Below are 24,225 nucleotides of genomic sequence, written 5' to 3' on the forward strand. Positions count from 1 at the left end.
AATCAGCTAACATTAAGGAACCTGACAGAGTTGGTACAAGACAGAGTTGGGACTTCTGTCCTGGCTGCTCTTTCTCCAAGACTGCTGTACATCCTTAAACCTCTAGACTCTACCACCTTCCCACAGTGGGGCAGACCTACATTCCATGAAATACAGAACTTTAAAGAGAAAAAGAAAACGTGCAGGACCATCCTCATCCAATCCACCCTAATGAACAAAACAAGCTGATAGGGGACAGCAGATCTCAGAACATTTTCACTCATTCCAAACACTTTCTTTAGACAAGGATGAACTACTGGTTTTACAGCATAATTGGGCTTCCCTGGTGGCTCAGTAGTGAAGAATCCATGTGCCTATGCAGGAGACCTGGGTTCCATCCGTGGGACAGGAAAATCCCCTGGAGAAGGAAATGGCAACCTACTCCAGTATTCTTGCCTGGGAAATCCCATGGACAGAGGAGCCTGGCAAGCTACAGGCCATGGGGTTGCAAAACAGTCAGACACACTTACACTAGCAGTTGGATTTGTCAAGTGCCTGCAGTCCTTGATTTCTCGTAGTGCAAATCCAACACACTTACACCAGGGACCCACCTACTTCCCCCGACTCCCCGACACCCTGGAGGAACAACGACAAAGCAGAGTAATTACATCGCTCCCTCAAAGCCTCACCTCCCACTCTTGCAGGTCATGAGACATGGAAAGACCCACAACTGGGTACAAGTAGGCCAGTGATCTGGGATCCAGAACCCAGGGGAGAAAAGGACTGTGTGGAGCAGCAAGAAGTTGTGCTGAGAAGTGCCTCCACCATCTCTGCAAAGCTCTTACACTTTCAACAGTGTGGCGGAAGTCAATTCATTCTTTCAAAACAGATAATTACACTGAAAGCACATTTCAATGACAAAAGAAAAATAAGATTTTTTTAAAAGCAAAAATGGATATCCTGCTAATAGGAAACAAACACTCTTTTCTTCAGAAATAAAGGTGTCAGGTGTCATTCGATAACATACCTTACAAAGACAAAGCTCTCAAAGGAGTATTTCTTTCAGCATTCCTTTGTCAAGATTCCTGCAGAGCAAACCTGGGACAGACCTTTCACTTCATTAGGTATTGCTAACATATGGTATTGCTAACCTTGTATCTTAAGGACTTGGCAAATTTGTTCATTCATTCATTGGGGTGCACAGCTTAATGAGGAAAAGAGATAAACCATCGTGTAAATAAAAAAAAAAAAAATTTACAAACTCTGGAAAAGGACGAGGTGCTATGAAACAATCCAAAAGATCCATTCAAGTTTCCTGTTAGTGACTTCCTCCCAGGGCAACTTCCATATTAATACAGAAAAGGTCCCAGCTCCCTAAGTTTAAGAACTGCACAAATCAACATGAAGGGCTAAGCCTGTGGGCGTTTCCTCAGCCTCCAAGCAGGAGAGTTGACGTCTGAACACTGACCGAGCTTTATTTGGAGGACAGAGTTCTAAAAGTGCCGTACTAACCCCCTCTCCAGGGTGGCCGGCAAGTGTCTGCACACTTCCTCCTGGGCTCCTGCCAGCTAAGGCCTGTAAGTGCCCGCAGTTCTTGATTTCTCGTAGTGCAAATCCAACTTTACACCTAGGAACACATCTACTTCCCCTGACTTCCTCCACAACCTGAATACATCCTCCCTGCTTGGGCTTGCCAAGTGAGACTGTCACAGAAAGAAGGACCCTTCTGAAAAGCCGCAAGTTAGGCCAGGCTGGAGGAGGCAGGAGGAAAGCCCTCTGAGAACAGTAGAGCCCAGCAGTGAGAGTGCTAGGAGGGCAACCGCTTGGGTGGGAATCGCAGTTCTGTCATTTTCTAGCCGGTGGGACCTGCTACAGCCACTTACCCTCTCTGGGTCTCTTCCCCGCACCTGGAGACTGCGGGTGTTAGGACTTGCCCTTGCTCTGAGCAGAGCGGTTTCGAAGAGAAAATGAGTTAAAGGACGTGAACAATTTGAAAACCAGGATGTGTTCTGTGTACACTGAGTGTTACCACCAGGGAAGTGGAAGCAGACGGGCTTCAAGGCCTGCTCCCACCCTAACCCAGCCACATCTTCTCTGGGCAGTGCCAATCCTCTCAGTGGCCTCTCTGCTTTCTTTCTCTGCCCCCACAATCCAATCCAGCGGCCAGAACACTTCTCCCACAATCTCCATCAGATACTCTCACAGCTCCTTCGATGCCTTCCCCTGGCCCCTACTATGGTCTGAAGACCCTGAGGGGCCAGCCACCCCTCTCTCCCCCCATTCCTCCCTCTCCTGCTCCTCTCCAAACTCTTTTCTTTCCATGCAACCTCTGCACTTGTTCCATCCGCCTGAAAACCTCCTCCCTAGATAGAGGCTCGATTTTTTTGAACTTTAATGCATACTAAGAAATACCTTTTGCACATGACTCAATAAACATACATATATAATTAGATGCAACACACTTTCATCTTTTTCACTCTATTCCAGCCTACTCTACTCTATCTCATGATCCAATAACTCAGATCTTATGACACATGCACATTTGAAAGAACACTGTCCTAGCTTTTAACCCATGCTGCTCCTTTCTCTTTCCCTGGTCTCAATTCAAATGTCCCCTCTTTAGAGAAGCCTGCGTTGACATTATTTTAGGAAGGTTACCCCAAGGAGTCTATATCCTATTTCCCACTGTATTTCCTTATCACTATATGAAATTCTTATCTATTCTTCTCTTTTTTCATGTATTACCTAGTAGAATATAAAGTCAATGAGAGTAAGGACCTTGTTCCACTTTTCCATTTCAGATTCAAAAAGGGGCCTGGCCCATAGCAAACATTCAACTTGATGCTTGAGGAACAAAAGAACTGATCTCTATGTGAACACCAGTGACCCAGCACTGAGAAGAAAAGTATAACAGAATACATTTCCAATGGAAAAGGAAAAAAAAAAAAATCCCAAGTGGAATGGTTTATTTCTCCTGCCAATGACCCTCTTATCTGGGCCACAGAATTCACCCACATCCTTAGCCGCTGCTACAATGGAATCAGAAGCCGGATTCCAACCCCTGAGCAGGCAGTTCTCCTGTTATTCGAGGACTGTTAATCTACCAGCTTGTCTAAGACCCACCAACCATTCTGTGCTTCCTGGAAAAGAGAAATTCTCCTATATTGTAAGTTCCTACCATTCATTTCACTCCCCACAACACACTCAACTCCTGAACAGACTTTTCACATAAGCATCCAATGAATAATTTGTCCAAGGAATGATTTCTATCTTAGAAGCCAGCTTCTGAGCCACTGAAGACAATGACATTTTAAAGTCATCCACTAGATGGCAGCATCGCTTCACGTCACTACCCTGTTATTTCAGCCACCAGAGACAGGATGGGCTAGACTTTACAAGTATTCATGTCAGGCCTACAAGCAAGGAACAATTTTGGATCATCAAAGGAAATAGATTTCATTAAATGTGTAGCAGGAGAGTAATAAGATTGTTAAAAGTTGATTTTTTTAATAAATGGGAGGAAAATCATCACTAAATAGCTGGAAGACGTTGAGCAAATCACTTGACCTCTGCAAGGACCTCAGTTCCTGCAAATGGAATTCTAAGAGGTTTAACCAGAGGATCACCAAGGTTCCACCCGCTCTCTGCTTCCATTAGGTTGACACTCACATTAAATAACAATGGCTGGCATGCAGCCCAGCAACATCCTTCCCTTTCAAGATGGAGAGACAAGAGCTTACTGGGTTAAGGGAAAGGTCTCCAGAGTCAGGAGCCAGGGTTCAAATCCTTGCTGACTAGCAATGGGCAGGCTATTTAACATCTTTGAGCATCAGCTGCCTCCTATGTAAGAGAGAAGGGATCCATCTGTACCTCACAGGGTAGTTGTGAGAAGCTGAGCAGATTCCATGTGAAGCGCTGGTACATAAATATGGATTCAGTAAACACCCACCGCTATTATTGCTGCTGTTGCTAGTGAAAATATTATCATCATTACTATTAAGAGATTTTTATTCAACTAAGGTATAAAAATCAATGCTTGAGAAGAGACCAGGACTTGCAACAAAGACCTGCAGCCCAATCCTTGCCTTCAAATTACTTAGGAAGTGTGAATGGGTAAAAGACAAGGACGGTAACAACAACAACAACAAAAAAACCATAATGCAAAATTATCCACTAAGTTAATATTGGCAAAGTCAGAGCTGCAGACAGAATGCTTGCCTTCCTCACCACTACATTAGTGACTAATCCCCAGTGTGACAGCATTTGAGGTGGAGCCTGTGGGAAGTTTCTCAAGAAGCAACAGTCAGAACTGTACATGGAACAACAGACTGGTTCCAAATAGGAAAAGGAGTACATCAAGGCTGTATATTGTCACCTTGCTTATTAAATTATATGCAGAGTACATCATGAGGAACGCTGGGCTGGAAGAAGCACAAGCTGGAATCAAGATTGCTGGGAGAAATATCAATCACCTCAGATATGCAGACGACACCACCCTTATGGCAGAAAGTGAAGAGGAACTCAAAAGCCTCTTGATGAAAGTAAAAGAGGAGAGTGAAAAGGTTGGCTTGAAGCTCAACATTCAGAAAACAAAGATCATGGCATTTGGTCCCATCGCTTCATGGGAAATAGATGGGAAAACATTGGAACAGTGTCAGACTTTATTTTGGGGGGCTCCAAAATCACTGCAGATGCTGATTGCAGCCATGAAATTAAAAGACACTTACTCCTTGGAAGGAAAGTTATGACCAACCTAGATAGTATATTAAAAAGCAGAGACATTACTTTGCCAACCAAGGTCCGTCTAGTCAAGGCAATGGTTTTTCCCGTGGTCATGTATGGATGTGAGAGTTGGACTGTGAAGAAAGCTGATCGCCAAAGAATGGATGCTTTTGAACTGTGGTGTTGGAGAAGACTCTTGAGAGTCCCTTGGACTGCAAGGAGATCCAACCAGTCCATTCTAAAGGAGATCAATCCTGGGTGTTCATTGGAAGGACTGATGCTAAAGCTGAAACTCCAATACTTTGGCCACCTCATGCGACGAGTGGACTCACTGGAAAAGACTCTGATGCTGGGAAAGGTTGGGGGCGGGAGGAGAAGGGGACAACAGAGAATGAGATTGCTGGATGGTATCACCGACTCTATGGACATGAGTTTGAGTGAACTCTAGGAGTTGGTGATGGACAGGGAGGCCTGGCGTGCTGTGATTCATGGGGTCGCAGAGAGTCGGACACGACTGAGAGACTGAACTGACTGAACTGTGGGAAGTAATTATGAGCTTAGAGTCTTGAGCATAGAATCCTTTTTTTAAAGTCTTTATTAAATTTGTTACAATGCTGCTTCTGTTTTTTGTTTTTTAGGCCAGGAGGCATGTGGGATCTTAGCTCCCCAACCAGGGATCAAACCCACACCTCCTGCATTGGAAGGTGAAGTCTTAACTAGTGGACTGCCAGGGAAGTCCCTTTGTAGAGTTTCTACACAAGTTGCCAAGGAGACTCACTCACCCTACCCCTTTTGCCTTGTGAGGACACAGTCAGAAGACAGCCATCTATGAACCAGCAAGCAGGCCTCACCAGACACCAAATCTGCCATCACCCAGATCCCGGACTTCCCAATATCCAGAACTGTGAGAAACAAATTTCTGTTGTTTATAAGCCACCAGTCTATGGTATTCCATCACAGCAGCCGGAACATAAGGCACCAGGAAGAATGCCATCCAATGTGGGAACAAGGGAGGGGGAGGAACAGGCCAGGGATGGGGATAATACTCTACATTTGTGTAACAGCTGTGATTTACCATCTCATACATGAAGTACGCAGGACAGGTGATTTATGAGTATTTTACAAAGGAACTAGAGCTCAGAGAGACCAAGTACTTTCCCAGGTCACACAGTCAACTATGTGGCAGAGCAAGCCTTGAAAAGAAGGTATCTCTGTCAGTCCAGTGTTCTGGTCCACACACTGCTATCTCAGTTCAGTTCAGTCGCTCAGTCGTGTCCGACTCTTTGCGACCCCATGGACTGCAGCACACCAGGCTTCCCTTTACCTCAACAACTCCCGGAGCTTACTCAAACTCACGTCCATCGAGTCAGTGATGCCATCCAACCATCTCATCCTCTGCTGTCCCCTTCTCCTCCTGCCTTCAATCTTTCCCAGCATCAGGGTCTTTTCCAATGAGTCAGTTATTTGCCATCAGGTGCTGAAGTATTGGAGCTTCAGCTATCTCAGGGGTAGATGCTATTGGCATGGCCCTAAAAGAAAATGTGGGACTTGTCCCAGACCAACTCATCAGGATCCAAGCATGGAGAGAACAGACTGGGAGGAGAAGCAATCTCACTCTGGTGATGCCATACGTGTGCATACATGTGCATCTCCAATACCAGGAGGTGCTGAACAACTATTTACTCACTCATTCAAACACTCACTTCAAAGCAAACAGTTCTGAGCACACTACTTCCTAACTGGGATACGAAACAGATCCCAGTGGGGAGGGGAGTGGCCTCTACCATCTCCTGACTAATCCTGATCTTTCAACCTTTGACCCCATCACCTTCATGTGAACAGAAGTACTGGCATGGAATTTGCTCTAAAAGAAAGGAAACTGAAGAATGCAGGCTAGCTCAGAAGCCACAGGTTCTCTTTTTAGCACACACCTGAGACAGTTCAAGCAAATTTTTAAGAGTGAAATAAGAGGATATTCATGTAGCCAAGCATGGAGTTACACTAGCAAACTGCCCTATGTCTCCAAAACATGTAACCCCTCACCATGCAAATCTCCATGAACTAAATAAAAATGGCCACAGCTCCAAGGTCACAAAGCCGACTTTTCTTTCCAAGTTAACCACTCTTTAAAAAGACCTTATGCAAAAAAGAAAAAAAAAACAGGGGCAGATCAAAGAATTTACTTTTTTGAAACAAGGTAACCTCTGCACAAAATATATGAGAGACAGTAAAATTCTGCTTTAAAAAAGAAAAGACTAATGTCAAATAGTGGTTGGATTTTTTTTTTTTTCCATTTCACATTAAGGAAGGATGACCAAAGGGTTTCAGATACTAACATTTCAAATCAGTGATGTAAGGAGAAAGTCAAAAGGCAAGGTAAGGGCGTACAGGATCAAAGTCAAGGGTGAGAGAAACAGGAAAACAGATCTCAGTTTGAAAGGAGGAAGCACAGTCTAGTGATTAGGGTGATCGTGACCAGCTGCATGTTCCTTGCCATGGATGGGATGGACAGCGCACAGTGCGAGCTCCAGTTTGAGAAGGGACAAAGGTCATGTGGGCAGCAAGCATGGAAGGAGGGGTCAGAGTGAGGTTCCTGGCTTCTGAGGTCCCTTGCAACCATCAGATGTTGCAGCAAAGAGTAACCAGCACATATCCACAGTACCATGGAAACATTAAAACACTTTATTTAGGACACTAGTAAAGTCTCTTACCTCCTGAAGCTGAGACTCTTTCTTCTTGGAAGACAAATTCAAGTGTTTTTCTAAGATGCCACAATATTTCTCTGTCTCCTTGTCATACTTCTTTTTGGCCTCCTGGCAAAGAAAAAAAAGAGGAAAAGAGAAAGAAAAAAGAAAAATAAGATGTTCCAGGAATGAAAGCAACCCGGGTCAGACTCTTCCTCTTCCTCTTCATCTTCACGGGTTCATCATTCCCTTAGACCCAGGAATGTGGCAGACCACCCAGCTCCTACTCTTCCAATAATGCCCATGAAACCAAACAACCACACATCAATATCCTGATCGTTCTGAGGGTCTACCATAGAGAAGCCACTACAACACCAGAAATGAGGTAAACGCCAGTATTTCATGGTGGCAGAGTCAGGACTCCACCTTTTAAAAACTTCAGTTGTAAGATAGAAGTTTCTAGTTTATAACTCACAAGGATGTTCAAAGCCAAAGGAAGAAGGAAAGTTACCTGTAAAGCTAATCCCCAAACAGGAAGGTTTACCTACACCTTAAAGGGGAAAAGTCTGAACTAATGGTAGATCAAGCTTTAACCATGTTCAAAAAGCACTGTCAAATTTGGAGACCTAAACATCCTTGATGCAATAATATCACATACGGGTCTTCAAGGTAAGGAATAATTCAAAACAAAGTAGATGTTATCTTCCCAGATGTGTTCAGTGCAGTAGCATTTATAATAACCAAAAAAAAAAAAAAGCAACAGTAACATTGCTGCCTAAGAATAGAATTTGGGATAATTAAAATATGAGGCACTAAATAAACATAACTTAGAAGGCTAGCTAGTCATACGGAAGGATGCTCACAATGTAATGAAAAGTAGTTCACAGCATGATACAAACTGGTTGCGTCCTACAAAGAATGTGTCTACCTACAGACAAACATTAGGTGGGAAGATACTACAAGGAAAATACTTGAGATAGGAAATGGGATAATGAGTGATTTTTTCCTCCATTAGGGAGATGTCTAGTATCTTATATGATTGCTTTCAAAATGAAAAATAGATACCTCTTGAGGAAAGTGAAAGAGGAGAGTGAAAAGGCTGGCTTGAAGCTCAACATTCAGAAAACAAAGATCATGGCATCTGGTCTCATCACTTCATGGGAAATAGATGGGAAAACAGTGGGAACAGTGTCAGACTTTATTTTTTGGGGCTCCAAAATCACTGAAGATGCTGATTGCAGCCATGAACTTAAAAGACACTTACTCCTTGGCAGGAAAGTTATGACCAACCTAGATAGTATATTAAAAAGCAGAGACATTACTTCGCCAACCAAGGTCCGTCTAGTCAAGGCTATGGTTTTTCCCGTGGTCATGTATGGATATGAGAGTTGGACTGTGAAGAAAGCTGATCACCGAAGAATTGATGCTTTTGAACTGTGGTGTTGGAGAAGACTCTTGAGAGTCCCTTGGACTGCAAGGAGATCCAACCAGTCCGTTCTAAAGGAGATCAGTCCTGGGTGTTCATTGGAAGGACTGATGCTAAAGCTGAAGCTCCAATACTTTGGCCACCTCATGCGACGAGTTGACTCACTGGAAAAGACTCTGATGCTGGGAAGGATTGGGGGCGGGAGAAGGGGACGACAGAGAATGAGATGGCTGGATGGCATCACCGACTCGATGGACATGAGTCTGAGTGAACTCCGGGAGTTGGTGATGGACAGGGAGGCCTGGCGTGCTGTGATTCATGGGGTCGCAAAGAGTCGGACACGACTGAGCAACTGAATTGAACTGAACTGAACTGAAACATTGTATTACAAGTAGTAATCCCTGCTCTCCCACTGATTTCTAGTCCCTATTTTACAGATAAGAAAACTTAGATGCAGGAGGTTAACTTCTGTAAGAAGTTCCAGAGAGTGACAGAGCCCAAGACAAGCTGCTTCTAAGCCCACACCTGGACATACTGGCGTAGGTGGTTTCTCTTCCCTCCACATTTCAGTGGGGATGGCAGGCAAGGGGGCTGGAGGAAATTATCACCATGGCCTGATAAACAGGATCAAATGCACTAACTGGGTACAGCACTCCTGCTTTTGACTTTTGGGGATTCCACAGGAGATATTTTTCTGCAACTCCAAGGCTTATAAGAGGAGAAAAAAATTTGTGGCCAGACAAGGAAGCTGAGACCCCTATTCATTTAATGATGATGTAATGAGCAAACACTCTGTGTAAGGATCCTTCAGGCACTGGAAATATAAGGCAGAAAAGGCCCCACCCTCCTGGTGGGGGTGGTCAAGCAGAAGGAGAAACACAATTAACCAGTAAACAAACAGCATGATTTCAGACTGCCACAGGTCCGTGAAGGAAACAGGGTGCAGCCCCAAAGATTCTTGCAGACAAGTATTCTGGAGAGGCCTCTCTGGGGAGGGGAAGTATGATCAAAGATCTGCTCACCTAGTGAGAGGGAGGGGACTGATAAATGCATATGGGCAGAATACCCAGAGCCTCAGCGTGAAGGAGCCTGGAGAAGGCAATGGCAAGCCACTCCAGTACTCTCGCCCAGAAAATCCCATGGATGGAGGAGCCTGGTAGGCTGCAGTCCATGGGGTCGCTACGAGTCAGACATGACTGAGCGACTTCACTTTCACTTTTCACTTTCACACATTGGAGAAGGAAATGGTAACCCACTCCAGTGTTCTTGCCTGGAGAATCCCAGGGACGGGGGAACCTGGTGGGCTGCCGTCTATGGGGTCGCACAGAGTCGGACACGACTGAAGTGACTTGGCAGCAGCAGCAGCAAGCGTGAAGAAGGCACCGAGAAACCATCACCTAAAGCGCTGACAAGCACCCATGGCATCAGAACACCATTCATCTGGTCAACACCAAGACTCTAAGCCTCACAAAATGGGCAGAATCATCATTTATCCATTTGAGCTGGCATAGGTCCATTTCTACAAATCTGAATTTTGTTTGAAAGTCTTACATACATGAAAAAACATGTAGAAGCAAGTGGAGACAAAGCCAGAGGACACATTAATCCTTCAAACAAGGAAAAGTACAGGCAAGACACTTGACTCAATGCTTTCCTTCATAGAAATCTAGTGATTTGGAGCTGTGGTTCCAACTCTAATTAATACTCATACAGCCCTTTCACCAGCCTTGTCAGCAACCCCCAAAAGAGAACCCTGTGCCAGCACAGTCCAGCTGACCAGAGGTGAGAAGAGGCCTGGGAACATGAGTCATTGACATTCTGTGACTTTCTGGCAACTTGAGCCTCCACATTCCATGCTCAAGAGGACAGCCAAAGCTTAAGGGAACAGGAAGCAGTTCCTGTCCTGAGAAAACAGCAACAAGATCTCTGGGGGTATAACTCCACTAAGATTGAGATAATGTTCTTTAGACAGGAAGGTAGTAAGGCTCAGTCACTCAGGTGCCAAGATGGTATTCGCTGACTTCCAGGGGGTATATGTAGTTGGCAAAATGGATCCAAGACAGAGTTAGGACCCTGGTAATGACTCCCAACTCCGTACAAACCACTGTCCCTACAGGACTCACTTCCCTGATCTATAAATTCAGGATGACTAGACCAGATAATGCCTCCAGTTTTCTGTTTCAGCTCAGAGACTAACAAAAAAAGCATTAAGAACACCCACCCCATGGTAGGACTGTCAGGACTAAATGAGATAAGCCATATCCAGTGCTTGGCAGAGCAGCTGGCACAGGGAAAGTGCTCGACAGAATTCCATGCTGATGATGGTGGTGGCAGCCAGGGCAGTGGCAGTGGTGATGAGGTCCAGCATCTAAACCTACCTCCTTCTATCAAAACACCACTCCCTTTCCATGTCCCACATCCCAGGAAGGAAACCCTTCACAGCACCCACCATAATGCTTATTTATACCATTCTGTACAGGGCCTTTCTCCCCGCATGTCACAAGCAAGGCAACTACATCTGCATTTATTCACCACCAAACAGCAATGTGGAACACAGTTCCAGGAATTCAGCAGGCTCTCATCATATCTTATGAATGAACTGTGTATATGGAACAGAACAGCTAATACCAAATGACCTTTATGACAGCATTCTGAGCGCTTTATAGGGGTTCACTGATTTCTTCCTCATAATAACTCTGTAAGGTGAGCACTAGCATGATCCCCATTTCTCGGTTTATGAAAAAGAAGGTCAGTAACTGCCCCATGTCTGTATGTGAACAGCACAAATGGGATCTGGACTCGAGCAGCCCCACTCTGAACCACCCTCTCTGTCGTCTGTTGCAGTTTCACTGGAGAACCCAGCTTTGGCTGTAAGAAAAATCAACTCCCCCAAACTCAGGTATCTAAAAGTAAGGCCATGGCTAAGCCAAGCCCATTAGGATCTTCCCTACCCCAAAGCAGCCATATTAGCACAAGAATGCTCCTCATTCATAGCCTTCACTCCCTGCCACCACCCCCGGCACTCTAACTTCTGCTTCTTCAAGTAGCAACAGGTTGTTATAGCAACCGAACTGGCACCAGAGTGGGGAGGAGGATGGGTAATTTTAGCATCACATGGGTAGAGTTCGGAAACTTCCACTTGGCCGCTACAGAGAACTTGCTGGCTGTGAGGTATTCCTGAATTTGCTCCTTCAGTGGCCTAGTAGAGAGATTATTGTTTCTTTGTGTTCTTATAAATGTACAAAATTCTGTGATATACACGTACAGTGTGGGGGTGGGGATGAGGAATAGGTATATTAAAAACAAAAAACAAAAAACAAAGGGGGAGGTATGGGAAATCATCCCCAATGTCATCACACTGTTCTTTGACAAGAATCAAAGAGGAGAATGTGTGTGAGGAGAAACATGTTTTGGTGAGTGACTCTTTTCTATAAATTTTTTTATTCTTGTGTTTCTCATCATCTATAGCTCTCTGAAAAGTACCTGCTCCTGTCATGACCATCACTGACATCAGCCCAAAAGGAGCATGCTCAGACTTCTCCTCCTCCTCCATGGTAACCATGGTAATCCCCAAAGCTGAACGGAGGGAAGAGGCCGGAGTGAGAGGCGTCTGTGCTTGGGAGTTGGAGAAGTGACTACTGGAAAGATGACTCAATACGCGGGTCTGCTCTGCCTCTGCCTCAAAGCTCTTTAGGACCCTCCAGAGCCACTTCCATATTGGTAGGACTGGGAGGCATAAGCCCCAAGGCCACAAAAGAGATGGTGCTCATGGGGTCTGCATCAGTGAGAACTCAGGGAGGGGCACTCGGCATTTTCCCATCTGTCCCTGGGCCTGTTCAAAGGCTTGGACAAACCCTTAGCAGAATAAGACTTCCTTTAAATTATACATCCCTTAATGTAAGATACAATACCAATGAGCTCCAATTTCTTCATAAATGAAAACTGTAAAATTGGATGAGAAGTGCTGGAAAACTGGAAGAAAAATCTTGGCCATGGTCCCTCCTTCAAACTAGAGTCATCCATCCCTCTGAATAACGATGACTGACCAGAACGTCTCTTTCACACCCTAATCATATTCATTCTCAGAAAGCAGATGCACTTAGCTGGGGCTGGGAGAGACCACCCCTAGTTACACTTTGGTTCTGTTTTTCCTACCTACATGCAGGCACCTCTCAAGGCCATTTCACAACTGAGTAAAATCCACACCGTCTCAACAAGAGGGTGACATTGCCCAAGATCCCCTGCAGGTGGCGCAAGGGGCTGCAAGGCAAACGACTCAGTTCGGTTTAAAAAAAAAAAAAAATACAGGAAAAAAACCTTGAAAATCCTTTTGCTTTCATTGATTCCAATGAAAACATCTTGCCCATATGTGGGCTCTAACACTCTACTGAAGGTCAACCTGGCTAGGGCTGTCTAGTGATTTACCACAGGGCGGGAAACCCGGGAGAAACCACCTATAAAAAAATGAGTAACACGTTAGATAGAATCAGCCAAGTTTCAGCGACAGTCTTTTCAGGTCAGTGGTAACAAATGCTGACCTCTGGGTTGAAGCAGTCCCACTTTTTGACTTGCACAGCATGCAATATATATTTTTTAATTATGTGCCACCAATTTTTTAAAGCCAGGAAATTTCACATAAAACTTTGACTTTTCAGTTTCTCTTGAAAAAATGTAAAGATCTAACAACAAAGGGCTTAATTTCACACACAGCAAAAGTGGGCCAAGAAGAGGGTCCTTGCATCCACAGGGGCCTATTTGCAACCCCTGTCCTAGGCCTCAGTCCGGACCTCTGCACACAATACTATTCCATGGTGTCCAAACACACAGGTTAACTACTCACGCAAAGGAGGCACATTTTCCACCTCTGGATGATTTATGAACTAGCACGACACAGTTAGCTACCAAAACACTACAGTGACTGATCTGGGACTGACCTCTCAGTCTTATTTCAGACACTAGGTGCTGTATTTTCCAGACCTCCTGTCCTGAAATCCAAGAAGGCTTGCAAAATTCTCACCTTGGCAGCCCCAATCTGCTCCTTTCGAAACTTCTCCAAGGGAGTGATGAGCACTTCACTGGCGTTCTCAATCTAGAGAGGAAAAGCAGAGGGGTGGGGGAGGGGGGCACAGAAGCAGGATCAGTAAAGAAGCAGAGCAGTTCTGGCACAAAAAACTTCCCCATGCCTCAGTATAAAATCTGAGCACAATGGTGCCTGTGTCACCTCTTCATAACACTTGAACCAACAGCATGCCAAATCAAAATTTAGTCATCGGTTCAAAATACGGTATTCTTCCTATGCATGAGTAAGACAGATTCTTTAAAAATAAAAATGAGAACCTTTAAAAACGTAAGCAACCACACTGAAGGCAGAGCGGAATTGGTGACAGAGCAGGGTCTAAATTTCAAGCTTCAGCTGACATCTTCTTGTAAATGCTCTTTCAGCCAAGTTATATTTAAGTAGATGTATTCAACCCTAAGTCTAAGTTAACCCTCCCTGCAAAAAAAAAAAAAACAAAAACCACCTTTGGTGACATAAAAACCATCCAAGACTGATTCTATGTAGCCCTCCCAACCAGTTCTGGACTGGGATCAAGACACTCGTGCCTCCTGGCTGCCTTTCAACTTCATCTCACTGTACTCACCCCCTCAGGTCCTGCCCTCCACCCACAGTGTCACCTGAAAGTGAAAGTCGCTCAGTCATATCCGACTCTCTGCAACACCACAGACTGTACAGTCGAATTCTCCAGGCCGGAACACTAGAGTGGGTAGCCCTTCCCTTCTTCAGGAGATCATCCCAACCCAGGGCTGAAACCAGGTCTCCCGCATTGCAGGCAGATTCTTTACCAGCTGAGCCACAAGGGAAGCCCAAGAATACTGGAGTGGGTAGACTATCCCTTCTCCAGTGGATCTTCCCGACCCAGGAATAGAACTGGGGTCTCCTGCATTGCAGGCGGATTGTTTACCAACTGAGCCATCAGGGAAGCCTTATTGTCACCTGCTGCTGCTGCTGCTGCTAAGTTGCTTCAGTCGTGTCCAACTCTGTGCGACCCCACACCAGGCTCCCCGTCTTGCCTGGGATTCTCGAGGCAAGAACACTGGAGTGGGTTGCCATTTCCTTCTCCAATGCATGAAAGTGAAAAGTGGAAGTGAAGTCGCTCAGTCGTGTCCAACTCTTCGCAACCCCATGGACTGCAGCCTACCAGGCTCCTCCACCCATGGGATTTTCCAGGCAAGAGTACTGGAGTGGGGTGCCATTGCCTTCTCTGAATGTCACCTGAATGTACCTCAAATGGACCAAACCTTCCCCACTTCCGAAGCTATGCATTTGGTTGTTCTTTTAGATGTTCTGTTTCCAAATTCTTGTGCGGACAACTCATTACTTCTTGCAATTCAGTTTTCAGCTTAAATATCACCTCTTTAGGGAGGCTTTCTCTACTGCCAAAGTAATCCAAAGAAACTTCCCACCACCTCACCAAGCGTTTTCTTCAGAAGATGTAGACTAGCTGAAGCTCTCTGTTTCACCATTACAATATACGCACATACACGCCACTGTCTTACAAATGCTCACTTGTCCACCACCATCCCCAAAACACAGAAGAGTGCTGAAACAAAGGAACACTCAAACGTTTTCAACAATTAAATAAATGAATGAACTGGTTCTTGGTTGGCTGCCAACTGTGTGACCATGGGCAAAACATTTAACCTCTCTGGGCTCTAATTTCCTCATCTGTAAAATAAGTGGGGTGAATTGTTCCAGCTCTAAGATTCTATGTTCTTTTCTAAGGCAGCACGATATTTTACAATCTTTCCTTTTAAGTCATTCACTGCTCACTCATCACTCAACTAATTATTTCAGGAATCTCATCGCAACAAAGCATTATTTTTCTAAATCACATGCCTATCCATTGCAATGAAACTAACAGAGTAAATGCCAGAAGCCATAGATGGAGGCAGCAAAGAACTAACTAGACCATGTGAAGGGGAGAAAGTGGCAGGTCTCCAAATTTATTGCCGTTTGCCTTTTTCTCACTTTTGAGAGCATTTTTGTTAGACTATTTTAACTCTAGAGTGTTGCAATACTGTTTAACTTGTTTGATTTATACTGTCATTTGGCTCACTTATTTCATCTTTTCCACAAATCAAGTATAAGTTTCAAACTCACAATGGAGCTCAGAGCCCCTAAGCCAGTGGTTCTCAAAGTTAACTGAAAGCTAGGCTCACCTGAGGAATTTTTTAAATTCCCAGTCTCCAAGTCACGCTCCAGACGAATAAATCAGAAACTCTGTACCTCATTCCACGCATCATATCTTTTAAACTCCCCAAGTTGTTCCAATGGGCCTCCATGGGGAAGAATCCAGCCCTCACTAGATGCTAAAGATCCATAAGCCCTAGCTTCCCACCTGGGAATCAGGATGCCCAAGTCCTTGTCCCAGTGCCTGCTACTACATGCTACCGGTCTTCAGGACACCTCACTTTTCTTATCTGTCAAATAAGGGGCTGTACATAGTAAGGAATAAGGTCCGTATAGGTCTAAGATTCTGTGACTATACAATTTCCACTCAGTTCCAGGCACTAAGCTAATATGGGAGCACAGTAGCCCCTTCTTCACCCTTCAAGAACTCATACTTCCAATGGGACTCAAATATATGCAGTGACTATCAGACACCCCACATGCAAAGTCAGAGGCAGGAACTGGACGTTCAGAAAACACAAAGGATGGCCAGGAAGGTTTCCCAAGGAACGTACAGCTTTACCAGGCTAAGCAGAACTGAAAACAAAGTTGTCACAAAGGGAGGAGGTTAGGGAAGGGGCTTGCGATGGCCAGATACTCGTATGCAGACAGCAGAAACTCAATTCACTGACATTAATAATAAAATTGCAGAGGCAAGCTGAAAAGTATAATCCAGTCATTATTCCCTTACCCCAGACCATAGCAATCTGCAGAGCATTCATCATGGTTTGCTTGCCACACCCCCCACCCCCAAATAACAACTCCGCCAAGAACCAGACTCAAAAGAATCACTTCCCTTTCTGAAGCACTAGCATGTGCACAAACACACAAGCTTTGCTCTGCTTCCACCCACCACCCTCCTGATTCTGGTTCAAGAACCCAGCAGGGAGCAACCACGGCAAACAGTGTCTCTCTCGACAGAGCAGAAAGTGACACACTTCTGCTCTGGTTGAAGTTTTAAAGAAATACCTGCTTCGTTGATACCATTCACACTTGGGTTTGAATCCAGACTGTGCCACTTATTAACTGGGTGATTTTGGTCATATTACTTTACAGATTTAAGTCTCAGTATCTTCATCTGGACAATGGGGATAAAGGTCCCACTTCATAGAGTCATCATGAGAGTTAAAATAGAAAATGCATGCCTACATAATGTCTTGGTAGAGCTTGTGAACTGAATTGCATCCCCTCCAAAATTCACACATTGAAGCCCTGCTGCTGCTGTTGCTGCTAAGTCACCTCAGTCGTGTCCGACTCTGTGTGACCCCACAGACGGAAGCCCACCAGGCTCCCCCATCTCTGGGATTCTCCAGGCAAGAACACTGGAGTGGCTTGCCATTGCCTTCTCCGATTGAAGCCCTAACCCCTATTAAATTAAACAAGGAGGCCATTAGACTGAGCTGGCTCTAATGCCTTAGCAGCCTACATAAGCAAACTAAAACCCAAGGCTTTAAGTCCCTCAAGGTTAAGAAACTGAAATCTAAGAAAATGAAACCAATCACAAACAACTAGACTTTTCCAAATAAGGAAACCCCTAAAGCTACAGCCAATCAAATAATTTCCTTCCTTTGCTTTCACATCTGCTATATAAAAGTCTCTGCCCTGTCTCCTTTTGATGGGGTGCTCCTAACCATTTATGGGTTGGTTCTGCCCAATTTGAACCAATTTTTGTTCAAATAAACTTAAAAATTTAACAAGCCTCAGTTTATCAACACTCACAATGTTGATAGTACTGATCTTTAGAGATGGAGTCTTTGGAGATAATTAGGTCATGAGGATAGACTCCTCATTATGGGATTAATGACCTTGTTAGAAGAAGCAGGAGAGCTTCCCCACCTTCCTCTGCACTGTGAGTAAACAGCAAGGAGGTGGCTGTCTGCAAGCCAGGAAGAGGGCCCTCACCAGGAACCAAATCAGCCAGCAACTTAATCTTGGACTACCAGTCTCCACAACTGTGAAAAATAAATGTTTGTTGTTTAAGCTAGTCAGTCTATGGAAATTTGTTATGGCAACCTGAGCAGACCAAGATAGTACTTAGTGCTGAAACCACATACTGTTAGTATGGGAAGAGAAACAAATGCTCATGGATGACTCTCCTCTATGGCACTGCTGCCTAGAGACAAGCCCACCTGGGGACAAAGCAGCATGCAGCTTCATTCCTAATATCTTAGGAATAAGAGGGAGGCCCAAAAGAGCTTCTTGTGAACGCAAAATCCCTCATCTGTGAATGCTGAACGACATCAGAATAAATCCTCGTACAAAAGATCTCTCTTAGAAACCCGGAGATCAGTGTTTGATTCTTGCATTTGCACACTGCCTCTCTTTGAAAAGCTCCTTACAGTTCCTATCATTTACTAAGTAACCACTGACTGGGTGCCTACCAACATGGCAGGCACTGTGTTAGGTGCCTTAGAATTAACAAAAGAGAGCTCCTCTTCTTGAGGAGAAGGGGAGCAGGGCAGGGCACTTTCATTCCCATTCTGACAATAAGGGATCTGAGTTAAATTCAAAAGATTTATTTCATCTAAAAGTTAAGTAATTCAAAAGATTCACCCTAAGTCATATACTTCATATACATATATATACACACACACACACACACACACACATATACATATATACACACACACACACATATACATATATACACACACACACACACACACCTTATGGTGAATCTTTAGGAGGGTAAGTATGTGGTTCTAAGTTACACATGGTAAACCTTTGATATTTACAAAAGGCTTCAAAACCCACCAAGAATGAGAAGATAAGATTTGCTCATGAGCCCAGAGCACTCAAGTGGCAGAGCCTGGACTCAACCCCATTCTTCTGATAACAAACCCTGTGCTCCCTCACTGATCACACTGTCCATGACCAAGGGCAACCCAGCCACACTCACCATTCGTATCCGTTCATCTTCAAGATTCCTGAGGACAGTGGCAAACTCCTGTAAAGACCTTGCTGGAAAAGAGAAAGGGGTTGTGAGGTGGAAGTAGAGTGAAATGCTCTTGGAAACCCTTCCAGGTACAGCTATCATGTTATGGACTAAAATCCCTTGGCATGTGCAGAAGCCTAAAGACAACTCTTCCCAAGGCTTCCCTTGTCTTTTCATCACTAACCACTAAGGATGACCCCAAAATGCAGGATAATCCACAGGGAACTCAAGCTGGGGAAGGGTTTCCTTCAAGGAAACGGCCTGCCTGTTCCTGAGAGTACCCAGGACTGACGGGATACTGGCCAGCTCCCAGGCTGGATGGGGTAGAGTTCTTCTCAGGATTTCAGGGATTTCCTGCCCAAGATTCAACCTCCACAACCTTTGTTGTGGGGCTGCGTCAGAACCCAACCTTTTCTTTGCACCAGAGTTAAACAAACAACGCTGCTGGCATTGGAAGCCACCTCTCTGCCCTGGGTTCCTCCTCTCTGAATCCTCAAGCCCCTTATTATTGCAACACAGTTGGCAGCGTAGCAGTCAGACGTAGACAGTCTCCGTCACTGAAATTATTCCAAACACAACAAGCATTGCACACAATAGCCCTAAGGACATTGGAGACATTCATGTATTATAGGGAAAAGCATTCACATATTCAGGCATTACAACAATGATATGTTTTCACTGCTCTCAGCTGTCTCCCAATTCCCTCTGCTCATCCCCAGATTCTGATGCTCTGAAAGCCAACAGGGACTCCATAAGCATTTGGAGACTTAATTCAATGTAACTCGCTCAACTCCTGCTCACTTAATGGAGTCAACCAATAAGCCCAATGGAAGAATACGGTGTAGAGACTAGGATCTGGCAAAGACAGGTGTCTTGACATTGCAAATCCTCTATGCTCAGTGTTCCCCACAGAAGACGGACAGGAGACAGTGAAGAGAGACACAATGCAGTGAGGGAATAAATGGGAACCTCCGCTCTCAGTCTATTGGTAAGGAAAAGGCAAGGGGCAGTGAATGATGCAGACATCCAGCTTCTCTCCACATCCAAAGGCAACGACAGCTACACAGCCCCAGCCAACTGCTGCCAGGGCAGAATGAGAGGTCGGCTTCTCAGGCTCCCCAATTTTAAAAGAAGCTGAAAAACTGGAACTTGAAATCAATTAAATTTACCCGGTAATTCAGTTTTAAAAAATGAGTGTCTAAGAAAACATGTCTGCATTAGGACCTCTGATCTAGCCCTTCTCCCGTCTCCCCATGTTCTGCTTTTGCTCTAATCCTAAGGTACCACGTTTGGAATTAGGGAAAGAACGTCATGAAGCCAGCCAGAAGCAGCATGCTAGTGGAAGGTGGAGACAGAAGCCCCACCGCAAACCTTCCCATGTTCTCCTACAGGCCAGAGCGGGAAAGGCAATTCCAGGACTCCGAGGAAAAGCCCAAGAGAGCCCCAGGGCCCCTGATCCTCACTTCACTCTGCTGGCTCTACTCTTAATATCTGCTTCTTAATTTATGACACTTACTTACTCACTGTTCCAGGGGAAAGACCCAGTGAGGACAATGAAAGTGTGGTGAACAGTACACTTTTCACATTCTTACATGTGGCTGTGACTTACCTATACACATTTCATCATCTGTTTCTGCGTCTCCTATACACTGAAATTTAAATTCATTTAAGGAGTCTGCAAATTTCCGCTTCGCTGAAGACAAATCTAGCAAAAAAAAAAAGAGTAAAAAATGTGAATTACTAAAATAAATCTGCTTTCATATTTACTGCACTTTTTAGTCCTTTTACTACAAAAAGCAGCTAGATCTGTTCCTGAGTCCACCTCAGAGCACAAAATAATATAAATTCAAAATAGTAAATAACTGTTTATAACATGAAATAGCTGATTTGCTTCACAAGTCAGTACTTTTGCTACATTTGCTTTAACGAGTCTGGCCCTCTCTCTCTGAATTCCTCAAGCTACACAGCGAGTCCTGCCATCTCCACTTGATACGGGTGGGAATCCACTTGCCTAAGAATGTCAGGGTCAGAGCCCACATTAGGATCTGTTCAGTCCTGCTCTGTCATTGACCCCACCACATGGTCACTGAAGCTGCCCCCATGTCAGACTCAATAATACGCACCCCAATCTAACACACACGACAAACAGGCATTAGGTGGGAGCTGGTAGAAAGGGCTTGGAACTGCACAGGAGCACCCGAACCTCCTTTTCTGACTCAAGGACACACAAGGCCTGAGTTCTCAGAACCCTCTGGGCTCCCCTCAGAGGAGAGCAGCCACCAGCCTGACAAAGCTCTGCCTGAACCAGTTAGTTCCCTGGGTGACCTCGTTCCACCACTGCCACGAGAACAAAGCCCTGGCAATGTTCTGAGCTGGGGTAAAAAAACGCATCCCACACATGGTATCTATAAAGAAAGCTCTCAGAGGCCCTTGTCAAATTTTTAAAACAAGCTTTCATTTAAGACAGTAATAAAAACCAATGACCCTTCCGGAACCCTCAGCTTCTGTTAAGGGTATAAACCACCGAGGTACCTTTAAGTGGCCTGACGGACAAGGCTGCTCGGCCCAAATGTGCTTAACTTAATTCCATGTGCAGCCTTCCTGCAGATTAGGCTAGTCATTCAAATTACCCTCGGACATGTTTCCCTCATTGAAGGGGAAATGGCATTATGTTCAAATTCCCAGAGGAGGGAAATATGAGGCATAACTGGCAGCGAGGTCTGGCTTTCATAAGGTACTAGGGGGAGTCAGGGGCGAGGGAGGCTTCTAGCTTCACAGACCAACAGAGCCTTTTGGAATAAAAGCATCCATGATACTCAGCACTTCTTTTTTAGTTCCTAAATTTGTCCCTTGAGGTTAGGGGTCATGTTTTTTCCATCTACTGGCTTGGTTTGTTTGTTTCCTCTCCATGTACTTGGCACTGTACCCTGCTCAGTACGTGCTAAATAATATGTGTGTGGCAGGGGTGGGGAGAGTTATATACAAATCCAACCCCCTGAGCTCGCCAAACCCAGCGTTCACCCCAAGCAATGGAGCCAGGTGGGGCTGTCCTGCTATTCTTGGGTCTGAGGCTCAGACCACTGCATGGTTTCCAGGGACTCCTGCTCTGGGACTGCCCTCCCAACCTCAGCTCATATGACATGGGTCCCAAGCTAGCTATGCCTTGTTCAAGGCCCTCTACTCATCACCAGAAGAGGAAGGCACTTGGAGTAGAGGAGAACACAGGAGCCAATGGCCAGCAGTCTCTGATTCAGTCACTTTAATGGAATGGTTCTTGGCCAAAAGTATAAAGATTCTGGCAGAGAAATCTCTCAGGGCATCTCTTAAGATTGGCCAACCCAGGCTGAGACTATCCCCAAGAACACACATCACTCCCTGGCAAGTCAAGAAAGAAACAGATGAATCTGAAAGAACACTGCGGGGAGAAGGACAGGAGTGGCAACAGTCAGGCAGGAAGAAAATGAGGAAGAATAATGTTTCTAAGTAGAAGACAAAGCTCTTCATGCAGTGCATGGAATGTGGGCAGGTGGTACTGTCTAGGCTTTGCCAGAATGTTTCTCTGATCGGGATTCACAGATAAAGGCCTGAGCAAAGAGTAAGAACAGGACTGCTTCTCTATCCACTCAGCAACCCTCCTGTGCCTCTCCAATAGGGCAAGTAAGACACAAGCTGGACCCTCTTCTCAACAAGGGAGAAGAAAGGAGAAAAGTCAGCCAGACTTGGAAAAGCTCCCAAACAGGCACCTGAAAAGCCGTGATGCCAACGAAGATTGAGCAGTGGCTAATGGTGCACAGTGAGGCCTGTGTGGGGCCTTCCTCAGGAGGCCAATGGAACCAGAAACGAGCCTATAAGCTTACAAGCAGAGTGTGACCCGACTTCCCTGTGTGGTGACACACAGCACACCCCGCGAAGTGCTGTGGGCCCCACAAAGCTGATAAAGAGGCCGGTCCCCTGGATGGGAGATTAGGTAATGAGTCCTGGTATGGAGTCAGTACTGGGCTGTGGGCCAGGAAGGACAGCTGGGTGGAGTAAGAAGCCCAGTCACCGGAATCTGAAAAGAAACTCACCATGGGCTTGAATGACACGTGCCTGAGAGAGGACTCTCCGTGTAAAGGTACAGTGAACACTGCTGTTTCCTTGTTCAGCATCTACTCCCAGCCTTTGGAACAGCACTGCCGGCTCAACTATGAGAAGCTCCCTTCTCCACTGGCGTTACAGGGGGTCCTGGTTCTACATACTGGTCAACCCCTTCCCCAGCCCCTGGCCCTCACCTCAACCTCCGCCGCTCCTGGATTCACGTTTTAGCTCCATCATTGATCAGCTATGTAACTAACCCTGGTTTAGTCATAAAGTCTCTAACATCTCACCTAATGTAAGTCATCATCCTCTGGGTGAGGAGACCTACCTAAGCTGTGGGGCTTCCAGGAGACCCACTGAGACACACGGGGTAAGCGCTCTGTAGGCTGTCAGCTTCTGTTCTAGGCAGGGCTGGGCTACCCTTCCTTAATACATTAGTCCTCCTGTAACAGGACCCAGGAAGGGAAGCATGATTACCTGTACTGAGAGTGGAAGATGTGAAGGGACTGACATAAGTGCACACGACCTCTCAGACGTGGATCTGCAACTCTACCAAGCCCTCTGAACTGAGGTCCCTGGGGCACACTGCACTGGTTCAGCCCATTAAGATCAACTCCTCTCTGTTACTTTGGACAATGCAGAGAACATCAAAAAGAGAACACCCAAAAGCCACTGCTTCTTGGCTACTGCCACCCAGAAAGAGTGCTGGCCTCTTATGTAGGTGATCACTCTGGATATGCAGCTGCACAGACACTTCTTTCTGGTGTCTTCATTTTGATGCATGCAGGAATCTCATACACACATTTCAATAAGAGGAGAGAAGGCAGGGAGGCTGGTGTTGGCACTGGGTGCATGCCAAGCTTCGTGGCACCCAGCTCATATAACCCCACTGTTTCATGTTCAGGCAGCGCGAGACACAGCAAGGAGCCAAGCAGAGGCAATAATATTTACTTTTCAGAAACATCTGTTGCTAGAAAGGCAGAACGCTGGCCAGAGCAGAGGGAAGGCGTGACTGGCAGCCTCTGGGGAGGACAAGGATCTGCTTTACAGAGTAAGTAGGCTCTGCTGCTGAGTGGGGAGACCAGGCAGTGAAGGGACGAGGAAGCAGCTGGAAGTCTGGGCCCTGACAGGCTGCTCTGAAAGCTGCTGCTCACTCGAGAACCAAAGGAAA

At 45.5% G+C, this 24,225-nt stretch overlaps 1 protein-coding gene across 4 annotated transcripts in view; it reads right to left on the reverse strand.

Annotated features, from left to right (window-relative positions):
* ARHGAP26 (Rho GTPase activating protein 26) overlaps positions 1–24,225 on the reverse strand; it is a 563,256-nt gene that overhangs the window by 342,564 nt on the left and 196,467 nt on the right. For all 4 annotated transcript variants that reach the window (XM_088838588.1, XM_088838587.1, XM_088838586.1 and 1 more), the window contains exons 2-5: positions 20,587–20,682; positions 18,942–19,003; positions 13,829–13,900; positions 7,413–7,514 (exon numbers count right to left, since the gene is read on the reverse strand). In XM_088838588.1, coding sequence (XP_088694714.1) covers positions 7,413–7,514; positions 13,829–13,900; positions 18,942–19,003; positions 20,587–20,596 — 246 coding nt within the window. In that variant the 5' untranslated portion in view covers positions 20,597–20,682. The remainder of the gene's footprint in view (positions 1–7,412; positions 7,515–13,828; positions 13,901–18,941; positions 19,004–20,586; positions 20,683–24,225) is intronic.

This window comes from Moschus berezovskii, chromosome 8 (assembly GCF_049115385.1).
Source record: "Moschus berezovskii isolate FMDL1 chromosome 8, NW_MosBer_1.0, whole genome shotgun sequence".
Lineage (NCBI taxonomy): Eukaryota > Metazoa > Chordata > Mammalia > Artiodactyla > Moschidae > Moschus > Moschus berezovskii.